The 10,923-nt window shown below is 57.5% G+C and overlaps 1 protein-coding gene across 4 annotated transcripts in view; it reads left to right on the plus strand.

The window, feature by feature from the left end:
• MLXIP (MLX interacting protein) overlaps window positions 1-10,923 on the plus strand; it is a 60,310-nt gene that overhangs the window by 42,400 nt on the left and 6,987 nt on the right. For 2 of the 4 annotated variants that reach the window (XR_004486984.2, XM_033440883.2), the window contains exons 2-15: window positions 185-291; window positions 954-1,039; window positions 2,805-2,894; window positions 3,321-3,362; window positions 3,714-3,885; window positions 4,544-4,633; window positions 5,206-5,297; window positions 6,260-6,914; window positions 7,346-7,467; window positions 7,569-7,785; window positions 9,701-9,825; window positions 10,378-10,479; window positions 10,574-10,701; window positions 10,898-10,923. The exon at window positions 10,898-10,923 is cut by the window's right edge and continues 98 nt beyond it. Coding sequence is in view for 3 of the 4 variants with exons in the window: in XM_033440883.2 (XP_033296774.1) it covers window positions 185-291; window positions 954-1,039; window positions 2,805-2,894; window positions 3,321-3,362; window positions 3,714-3,885; window positions 4,544-4,633; window positions 5,206-5,297; window positions 6,260-6,914; window positions 7,346-7,467; window positions 7,569-7,785; window positions 9,701-9,825; window positions 10,378-10,479; window positions 10,574-10,701; window positions 10,898-10,923 (2,054 nt within the window). In the remaining variant the exon portion in view is untranslated. The remainder of the gene's footprint in view (window positions 1-184; window positions 292-953; window positions 1,040-2,804; window positions 2,895-3,320; window positions 3,363-3,713; window positions 3,886-4,543; window positions 4,634-5,205; window positions 5,298-6,259; window positions 6,915-7,345; window positions 7,468-7,568; window positions 7,786-9,700; window positions 9,826-10,377; window positions 10,480-10,573; window positions 10,702-10,897) is intronic. The other 2 variants (XM_004276698.4, XM_049698096.1) reach the window with 2 other exon arrangements.

Here is a 10,923-nt window from a genome sequence, read left to right on the forward strand (position 1 = left end):
CTGTACCCCATCCGTATCACTTTGAAGAAATCCTAAAGTGCCTTGTGTATCCTATCAAGCCTAGCCTGTGGCTTGCATGAGTTAATCCAGAGTTTTGAGGCCTGGAAGGATTGGGAGGCACTTTGTGATTTCATTCCATTTTCAGAGAAACCACTGAGTTTCCCCTCTTCATTGTACCTTTCAGTGGGAAGTTGGTGTCTCCGAAGTGGAAGAATTTCAAGGGCCTGAAGCTCCAGTGGAGAGACAAGATCCGGCTCAACAATGCCATCTGGCGGGCATGGTACATGCAGTGTAAGTGCCGCGTGGCTGGGCCGGAGACCCTCCAGGTTCTGCCACCAGGAGGCCTTTGCACCTCGGGCCCCGGAGCCTGCTCTTGTAACATTGTGTGTCAAACAGAAGTCTCTCTCGGGCCGTGTGCGTCCAAATCCGAGTGAACTGGACCCTTATTGCCATCGGCACTGGGGGCCCAGCCAAGCGTCTGCAGGAGGCAGAAGTGTAGGCCGATTGCTCCCAACCTAGTGTGCTCAGTGTTGTAAAGGCAGAGGAGGAGGGACGGGTGTACAGCCGAGAGGTGACATTTGGAGAGTCGGGGAACAGTTCCTGTTTTCAGCAGGTCTGAGACGATGCCGGCCCAGGCCGCGTCCTGTGTCCAGCTGGCTTGGGTACAGGTGGGTCTGGTGACTTCTACAGGAGATCGGCGTGCTCGGGGTCCCCTAGGCTCAGGCCGGTGTTTCTCTTGATCAGCCAGACTCCCTTTCTTGCCCACACATCACTGCCAGACTCTTTTCCTTGGACCTGGACCCCTTTATTTCCCTGAAATCTCATTTTCCAAGGGAAGGAGAAGGAAAGAACCCTTAAGGGTCCCCCCTGAGGGGTGGGGTGTGAACAGAAGAGGCGGAGCTCCTGCGGGGGTCTCTGCCGCAGTGACGCTGTCTCACCCTCTCCCCGCCCAGATTTGGAGAAGCGCAAGAACCCCGTGTGCCACTTTGTCACTCCGCTGGACGGCTCTGTGGAAGTGGACGAGCACCGGCGGCCAGAGGTACTTGGCATGTGATGGGCCCTCACTCGGGAGGAGGTGACTCACAAGGGTGGGACCGAGGGCTCTGGGTCCCGCAGAGGGAGGACGCAGGACAGGGTGCTGGGGCTGTGCTGTCCTGGCAGCTGTTTTGACCCTGAGAAGCGATGGCGATGCAGAGGGTAGGTGGCCTCTGACACCCCACAGAGGCTCCCGCCTTCTCAGACCGGGCTGACCCAGGGACTGAGGGGGTCCTTCAACCGGGACTTACCTTCTACTTTCTTTTAATGTCAGTATTTCTCTGGAAGTCAACGGGGAGGGAATCTTTTTTTCTTTTTTAAAATTTTTATTTATTTTTGGCTGCGTTGGGTCTTTGTTGCTGTGCGCGGGCTTTCTCTAGTTGCGGCGAGTGGGGGCTACTTTTCGTTGTAGTGCGCGGGCTTCTCACTGCGGTGGCTTCTCTTGTTGTGGAGCACGGGCTCTAGGTGTGCGGGCTTCAGTGGCTGTGGCTCGCGGGCTCAGTAGCTGTGGCTCGTGGGCTCTAGAGCACAGGCTCAGTAGTTGTGGCGCACGGGCTTAGTTGCTCCGCGGCATGTGGGATCTTCCCGGACCAGGGCTCGAACCCATGGACCCTGAGTTGGCAGGCAGATTCTTAACCACTGTGCCACCAGGGATGTCCCACGGGGAGGGATCTTGACTCCTTACAAGGCAGACATCTTTAACTCTTAAAGAATGAACTCGAGATCTTTATATACTGAGAGGGAAAGATGTTGAAGAAATAGTAAATGAATAAAAGCAAGTTGCACAACAGTATTGGAGTATCTTCAGGTGAATTTTTTAAAGCGTGTGTCTGTGTGATTGTACATGCATAGGAAATGTCTTGAAGGATATACAGAAATTGTTTCCTCGTGGGATTAGAGTGAGGAGGAGGAAAGACTCTTCTTTCACTTTTTACTCTTCTGCATCTTTTTAGCTTTGTCCAAGCATGTCTCACTGTTACCATGAAAAGGGGAAAACTTGGAAAGTAACCTAATGAAAGACAGTTGGGAGCCATAGGACATGATCTGGTGTTAGTATTAAGGAATATCACTTTTTTTGGTCTGGTAATAATATTGCATTATTCACGGTGAACATTCTTCACTGTCAGAAACACACAGTGAAGTATTCTTGGGTGAAATTATGTGGGATTTATGATAGGATATCTGGGACTTGCTTTAATATTTTCTAGCCATTAAAAAAAATAAAGGAATCTGAAAGTGAGGTGGGCTCTCGGAGGCTGTCGTGAACGCCTCGTCACCAGAGGTCTTCAAGGCTGCTGTGGAAGGGGCTCCCCGCCCTGCACAGTGGGGAGGCTGAACTGTATCTTAGAGGTCACTTTCCACCTGAACCTTCTGTGACGGGCTGTTTGTTTTCACCCTTTGGAAACGTGGCGGAGGCTAAGGGCATTTGAGAGCTAGCCTGGGTCTCTGGAGGTTCTTCCAGCGCCGGGAACTCTGTGCTTCTCCCCTGCCAGGCACTCTGTCTGACCCCTGCTCCGGTCCAGCCTCCAGGACCTGGGCCCCCGAAGCCCCCTGGGTTATCGTGGGCCATGAAATGAAAGCTCCCCTTCACTCAGAGGCCGGGCGTGGCCCAGCAGAGGCGGGACGCACTCTGTGGACGAAGCCGCAGGCAGGCAGCCTGCTTCTCGGAGCTGGACTGCCCGGACCCGACTTCCAGAGACAGACACCTACTTCTTGGCAGGGCGGCTCTTCCAGCGCCCCTGCTCACTCTGCCCTGCGTCTCCCCACAGGCCATCACCACGGAAGGGAAGTACTGGAAAAGCCGCATTGAGATCGTGATCCGGGAGTATCACAAGTGGAGAACCTACTTCAAGAAAAGGGTATCTGGCTCGGGCTCCAAAGAGAGCACGTTCAGGAAGCCCCGTAGGGGAGGGAAGAAGTGAGCCCGGATTCAGAACACTGGCCCCCAAGGCTGTGGCCCGGAGCTGGCCACCCCTCTCCTTGGCCCAGCATTCTAGCCCAGCCCAAGTGGTGGCCTGCTTTGGTCATGTGACCCCTTTGCTCTCAGTTTCTCCAGCTAGGAGCCAGGGCTCTTTATTCCACAAACACTGGCTGGGAATCTCCTCTGTGTCCAGCGTTGGCCTGGGGATGGCAGGGGCAGGATCCCTCTCCCCGCCCGCCTCCCAGAGAGAGAAGGCCTAGATGTTTCTGGAGGTTAGCCCCTTCCAGGAAGGAGAGGCCGAGGGCCTCGTCCCCTGCCTGGGCCCTGAGTGACCACCTTGGTCCTCTCTGTCCTTTCTCCGCAGCTCCAGCAGCACAAGGATGAGGACCTCTCCAGCCTGGCCCAGGTGTGTGAGCTTGGGGGCCATGAGGACCCTCATGGGACCCCTCCCCCTTTGACAAGAAACAGCAGTGACTTGGGTGGCCCAGCACTGCAGCAGCAGGTAGCCCCTGTGCACCCTGGGGCTAGAGGAGGGCCCCCCCCACCTCACGTGAAGGATGTGAAGGAAACAAGCCAGTTCTCTGCTGGGGGCTGGAGGGGGATTCTCCCTGCAGTTCCCCACCCCCTCACCTCATCTCTTATATGGGATCCCTGGCTGCTCTGTGAAACAGTACAGCGTATTTCCCTGATGTGATGTGCTGGGAACCCCTAAGTCACTCTTGTCCCTTTGGTTTGTCCTCCCCCCCGTCGGTGGCAGGACGATGACATGCTTTATTGGCACAAGCACGGGGATGGCTGGAAGACCCCAGTCCCCATGGAGGAGGACACGCTGCTGAACACAGACATGCTCATGTCGGAATTCAGCGACACCCTCTTCTCCACGCTTTCCTCGCACCCGCCCGTGGCCTGGCCCAACCCGCGCGAAATAGGTAACCCGCCCCTAGACTCTAGACTGGAAACGTTGCCTTCTCCACCGGGCCCCCAGGGCAGGCTCTGCCTCGGGGCCGTCCCTGAGCTGCTGTCGCTTGTCTAGGGTGAGCAGTGAGGAGAAGGGTTGACCGGCCTCTTAGCTGTGTGGGGGCCCCGTCAGGCCCGTGGTGCCACCGCCAGGGAACAGTGGAGGTTTGGTCTGAACCAGTTTCACATTTCTGATACTGTCCCTCAGCAGAGGACAGGGGCCTGGGGCGCATGACAGGGCCTGTGACTCACTCTCAGGAAAATCATTCGCACTCCTGGGCTGGCCTCTCACCTGGCAGCGTGCAGCTGTCCAGTTAACCCCTCAGGGAAGAGCCCACAGGCTGAAATTAGAACCCGGGGTCTCTGCATAGCTGCTCATGGCTTCTGGGGGGTGTCTGTTCCCAAATACTCAGTTTACCTTTCCTACGAAAACTCTCTTTCCTGCCCTCTGAGGGCGGACGATGCCCATGAACTGATGAGAAATCCCAGCCAGTGGCCTACGTTTCTCCTCGGAAGAATCTAGAATGCGAGCAGGGCCAGGAAGATGCATTCCAGGCCCTTAATATGTTCCTACAGCACATGGTCTGAGAAGGCAAAATGATTCCTCTGTCTCCTTTCTGATTCTTACAGCACATCTGGGAAATGCAGACATGATTCAACCGGGGCTGATTCCTTTGCAGCCCAACCTGGACTTTATGGACACTTTTGAGCCTTTCCAGGGTGAGGACTTGGGGCAGAGAAAGAGCACGGCTACCTGCATCTTCCTTTACCCAGGACAACGTGGATGTTGCTTCCCTGTCATAGAGGCAACTGTTAGAATGGACCAGGGAGAGGACTTAGAATTTTTCCAGAACTTTTTTTTTTTTGCTAGTAGCTGCAAGGCCTGGAAAGTGTTTCTGGGATGTCGTTCTGTCTCCTCCTCCACGTCTCAGAGCCTCTGGTTTGGCTTTGACTGTAAGCAGTTCTCCCACTAGGCAGCAGAGTGCGCTGACGACACAGCCACCTCCTCGCCGTTTCCTGCAGTTAGAACTGGTCCTTGAGCTCCTGCCACTGTAAAAGCGGGTGCCACCCAGGCCTGGGAGTGTTTCAGAGGCCACACTGGTTGCCAGCCTGTGCAGCTCCAAGCAGAGGGCCTCCTTCTGCAGAGTTACCTCGTGGTGGGGGGGCGGGGAGATGCCCTCTAGCCATGGCATTCCTCTGGGTAAGGTGGGGTTCAGTGCCTGATTTGTTTGGGTCTTAATGCAGTGGAGTGATGGGCACAGAGCTCACAAGCCCCTGATGTTGTCTTTCAGACCTCTTCTCTTCCAGCCGCTCCATTTTCAGCTCCATGCTGCCTGCACCCGCCTCAGGGCCTGCACCAGATCACAACAGCCCACCTGCTCAGGTAGAGAGAACTTGGGGGAAGGGGCACCGGACTGGTCCTCAGACCTTTGCAGCCATAAGCAAAGTGCTAGGGGTGACTAGATCCAGCAGTGAACTCACATATAATGTGTAAAGAAGTTATCCTAGCCCTCCTTGGAAGCATCCTTAGGTGTCCGTGAGGTGGGAGACTCTATCAGTAAACGTATGCTCCTGCCTAAGGCCCAGATAACCTTGTGTGCAGCGGGCTCTGTCTTGACCAGTTAAGACTGTGCCAGTGAGACAGCAAAGAAAAACGCAGATCGCTAAGAAAAGGAAGTTCCGTGTATTTCTTTTACTTTTTACCCAGCACTCAACGCAAGTTGGTTACCAGCTGCTGGGACGGCTGAGCTGAGTGAGGCATGGCTCTCTGCCATTAAGAGACTCTCGGGCTGGTGCCCATATCCAGTTAGGCGCCCGTGACCTGACCCTCTCTCCCTCCATCTGGCTCCGTGAAGAGTTTCTCCTATAGAGACAGAGATCCGAACAATTGATTCCTTGTAGCGTTTCCCTTTTAGGAAGAGGTGACCTCTCTAGAATTGACATGTGAAACTGTCCTGGGGGAGCCTCGTGAGCAGCTGTGATCCAGGCTGCCCCTGCTCTGTAACAGAAGATGGCAGGGACTTTGGGGGGACCCCGCTGGACTCTAGAAACAAGATATCCCCAGGCCGAGAGCCAAGTGTGTACAGACAGTCGCTGTGTCTGAGCCGTGTTATCACTGAGTTCCTAATGGAAACAAGACTCCTGCAGATGCCTGGGGAGACCCAGATCCAACCCCCGCAGATTAGCAGTCCCAGGGCTGGGAGACGTCGCCTCTGTCCCTTCTGCCCGGGGCATCGTCCCAGGCGCCGGGTACTGTGTCGGACCTTGTGGTGTGCAGCGCTGGAGAGTGACAGCGAGCAGTGTGACTCTAGCGTTCGTTCCTCACTTCTTCTCTTCCTTCCTTAGGAGAGCATCCTGCCAACCACCGCTCTGCCCACCCCGAGCCTCCCTGACGGCTTCATTGCACCCCCTGCAGCCACGGCCCTGGACCCCACGAGTGGGCAGGGCTGTGAACACACCTCCCAGCCGGGGGACCCCTTTCTCCAGCCCGCAGACTTAGGTCCCTCTGCACCACCACTGAGTGTCCCGCAGCCCTTCTTGCCCGTGTTCACCATGCCTTTGCTGTCGCCCAGCCCAGCCCCTGCACCTGCTTCCCCCGTCTTGCCATTAGGCCCTCCTCCCGCCACTGCCCTGAACCCCCCGACTCCCCCTGCCTTCCTGCAGCCACAGAAGTTTGCCGAAGTCAGCAAGTCGCCCCCTGTCATCACCCACACGGCCTCTGCCACCCTCACCCACGACGCCTCTGCCACCACCTTCAGCCAGAGCCAGGGCCTCATCATCACGACCCACTATCCCACCCCCTCCGTGTCCCCCTGTGGCCTGGCACTGTCTCCGGTCAGCCGGCCACCAACCGTTGGGCCTCCTCAACCCCGTTTAACTTTCGTGCACCCCAAGCCCGTATCATTGCCTGGGGGAAGGCACAAGCAGCCCCCCAAAATAGTGCCTGCTCCCAAACCAGAGCCCATGTCCTTGGTATTGAAGAATGCTTGCCTCGCCCCAGGTGAGTCAGGTGGAGGGAAGCAAGTGGGAATCTCCCCCTGCCCTCATCCCCCGCCGGGATGTTTCCCGTCCCCAGGCTTGCAAACTCGTGACACACACATCGTGATAGGAGACAGAAGGGTTATGAAAGACTACATGTGTAGATCTAGTCTATTTTTTCTATTCTATGTTGTTCTTTTAGTTAGTCTCAACCCAGTTTGAAAAAAACATGGTCCTGGTCATCTCTTTCCCAGGTCTGTAATCTGTCCCCTCCAAGGAGAAGCTGCAAAAAAGTAGCTTTGTCTCCATGCCCTGCAGCAAGGAGGTGACGTCTCAGTGGCAGCAGAGGGGTCGTGTGCTGCTCCTAGGCACCCCCGCCCCACCCTGTGCAGCCTGGTCAGCCCTGGGGCCCCCAGGTGGGCCGCCACCCTCACCTCCCCCTTGTTCTGGCAGCTGCCTTTTCAGGACAGCCCCAAGCAGTGATCATGACCTCAGGCCCTCTGAAGAGAGAAGGGATGTTGGCTTCCACCGTGTCCCAGTCCAACATGGTCATCACGCCTGCTGCCATCGCCAGGGTGAGTGGCCCAGACAGGCCCTTAGCATCCTATAACCTTGGGTGGCCCTCACCCAGCATGACTGTGGTTGGGGGTGACCTCTCTCCCCTGTGTCCCCTCAGGCTCCTGGGGTCACAGAGTTCCACAGCGGCATCCTGGTGACAGACCTTGGCCACGGCACGGGCAGCCAGCCTGCTCCCATCTCCCGGCTCTTCTCTCCCAGCACAGTGCCGGACTCCCTGGTAAAGGGCGAGCAGGTCCCACCACATGGGGGCATCGCCCAGGTCCCTGCCACAGGTGCCAGTGAGTCTGCTGTCTGGTTGGAACGGTTGGGACCGCGTGAGTGGAGTGACGGGCCCGCTCTGGACTGGGGAGGCTGCCGATGGTGCCCGGGATTGACCCTGGGTTTCCAGGCCGGGTGGTGAGAAGCTGCCAGTGGCCCAGGCTAGGGAAACGCTCGGCAAAGGGCAGAATAAACCAGGGAAAGCAGCCGGCGCATTGCAGTGCAGGCAGTTCGTGTGCTCGCAGAGACATCGCTCAGCCTCCTTCAGAAAGGCCCGGCTCTGATGGGGATTTCCCTGGGGGTCCAGTGGTGGAGACTCTGTGCTGCCAACGCAGGGGGTGCAGGTTCATTCCCTGGTCAGGGAACTAAGATCCCATATGCCATGCGAAGTGACCAAAAAAGATTTTTAAAATTTAAAAAGAAAAAAGAAAGGCCTGGCTCTGAGCTGCCAGTTCTGATCCACAAAAGCGATTGAGTGGGGCTTCCCTGGTGGCGCAGTGGTTATGAATCCGCCTGCCAATGCAGGGAACACGGGTTCGAGCCCTGGTCCGGGAGGATCCCACATGCCACAGAGCAGCTGAGCCTGAGCTCCACAACTGCTGAGCCCGCGCTCTAGAGCTGCAAGCCACAACTACTGAAGCCCATGTGCCTAGAGTCTGTGCTCTGCAGCAAGAGAAGCCACCGCAATGAGAAGCCCATGCACCACAACGAAGAGTAGCCCCCGCTCACCACAACTAGAGAAAGCCCACGCACAGCAACAAAGACCCAACACAGCCAAAAATAAATTAATTAAATAAATTAAAAATAAAAAAGGAATTGAGGGGTCCGCGTCGACAGTTTCCAGAAAGCCTGAGCCTGGTGTTGCCGTAGCCACAGGAGCCCCCGGCCTTGTCCGGCACTGGCCGGTCTTCCCCTCCCCCACGGTGTGCCGGCACCACGCCTCGGGAGCCCCCTTCCTTCCTCCCCAGCTTTGTCTTCCGTCGGTGAGGTGGCCGGGGTAGGACTGATATTGCCCAGTGACGTCTGAAGAGCTGAGAGGTCAGGGTAGATGATCTTCCCGAGGCTGTGCTGCTGCGGGTTGGGGAGAAGCCAGGTACCAGGTCGGAGGGAGACCAAGGTGTCTTCCTGTCTCAGGTAAAACCGTGGCAGCTGCTCCCGGCACCCTGTGCAGAGGCATCTTCCCGAGGTGGAGTGCAGGACACGAGGGGGAAGGCTCTCTACTTACAGGGGTCAGACAGGGACTTGTCCCAGGACAGGCTTTGAAGAATAAGGACCCTCATCTGGGAAGATACAGACGCAGACTGGCTATGAGTCAGGCCCTGGAATACTGTATGGGGCTCCGGCTCAGGGAAATGGCGCCGTGTCCACTGAGGCAGGTCCCCGGAGGTTAGAGCCTTGAGAGCAGGGTGGGGAGAAGAGCCGAGCAGAGGGGACTGAGCCTGAGGCATCTGTGCTGTGAAGCGGGACTGACCGGGAGGGTCAGGGAGGGGCTTCCTGCGGGTGTCTCTGGAGCCTGGGCCACAGGTTTCTTCCACCATGTTCTTTGTGGGTAAAATAGCGCTTTGGTTTTTTTTTTTTTTCCTTTGTTTTTTTTAATTAAAAAATGTCAGGGGTGGGCACAATTGAAAAAGGTGTGAGAAAACATATATGTAGAAATTAAAGAACAACAAAAAAAAAGAACAGGTAGCCATGTGCTCGCCACCCAGGGTGAGAACTACAGCCTTGCAGACACTGAGGGGCCTTGCAGAGGGGCCCCTGGTGGCCCAGGAGGCAGGCCTCCTCGCAGCCCCCAGACCTGTGACTGCAGCGTCCAGCTGGCGTCCGTCAGGCCTAACGGAACCCACCCCCTGCCCCCGCCTGTTGGCAGGGGTTCCTCCTGTTTCTGCTCTGGGGCTGCCATGGAGGTTCAGGGTGGGTGTCGTGTGCAGCTGGTGCAGCCTGGTCCCTAAGGGGAGTCTCTGCTCTTCTCAGGTCGAGACTGCCCGAACTCAGGGCAGGCCTCTCCGTGTGCTTCAGAACAGAGCCCCAGTCCTCAGTCTCCCCAGAACAACTGCTCAGGGAAATCTGCAGACCCCAAAAATGTGGCTGCTTTAAAGGTACCTGTTGGGTCTTGATTCCCTTGGAAGGATGGGGAGGCAAGGGCTTTGGGGATGACTGCGGCCCTTACTAGAGACGCACTGGAAAGAACCGTGGGCTTGAGGGGTGTCCCACGCCAGGCTGGGGCGGCATCAGAAAGAGGGAGGTTTGCTGCTTTAACCTTGAGCCTGGTGGCCCCTCCCACCCCCCACCTACCCCCAGCCCCGTGGTGACAGTGGCCCTCAGCCCAGGAGCCAGCGCTGAGCCCTGTGGAGCAGAGGGAGGAGGCGGCAGCTGTCAGAACTGGGTCCAGGTGTGAGGGTGGCTGGGAGGGGCCGAAGCAGCAGCCTCGGGCCCTTGCTGTGCTCTCTCCTGCAGGGATGGTTTTCTAGTCCCGTCCTGTCCCCCTCCTGGCTCCCGCTGGAGCCTTTTAGCTTCCTGTCGCCCCTCCTTCCACATAGCTCTCTAGAGGCCTCAGGGTCCCAATCTGCCCCTAATCTGGGCAGCAGGTGGGGGTGGGATGGGGAGGGGAGGGGTCCCTGTGTCACAGTGACGGGTCGATTTCCCCACAGAACCGGCAGATGAAGCACATTTCAGCCGAGCAGAAAAGGCGCTTCAACATCAAGATGGGCTTTGACACCCTCAACAGCTTGATCTCTAATAACACCAAGCTGGTGAGTGGCCGGAGGGCGGGGAGGGCCGACAGGACGGGCGGACATGGCGGGCTCGCCGCGCCCGCTGCCGCCCTGACCCGGCCGCCCCTTGCAGACCAGCCACGCCATCACGCTGCAGAAGACCGTGGAGTACATCACCAAGTTGCAGCAGGAGCGCAGCCAGATGCAGGAGGAGGCCCGGCGGCTGCGAGAGGAAATCGAGGAGCTCAACACCACCATCATGTGAGGCTGGGCCTGGGGGCTCAGGTGGCACCCCGCCCTCACTGGCACGGCACGGGGGGGGCACTCATCGCTGGTGGAGGCCTCTGCTCAGCGCTGCAGCCCTTGCCCTCCTCCTTCTCCCCAGGCTCCCCGCCTGGGCCTGCCCACTTGGCCCCCAGCCACGCTGAGCTTCCTTGGACTCTTCCTGTCGTTTCAGCTCCTGCCAGCAGCTGCTCCCTGCCA

The sequence above is a fragment of the Orcinus orca genome, chromosome 15, assembly GCF_937001465.1.
Source record: "Orcinus orca chromosome 15, mOrcOrc1.1, whole genome shotgun sequence".
NCBI classification, from domain to species: Eukaryota; Metazoa; Chordata; class Mammalia; order Artiodactyla; family Delphinidae; genus Orcinus; species Orcinus orca.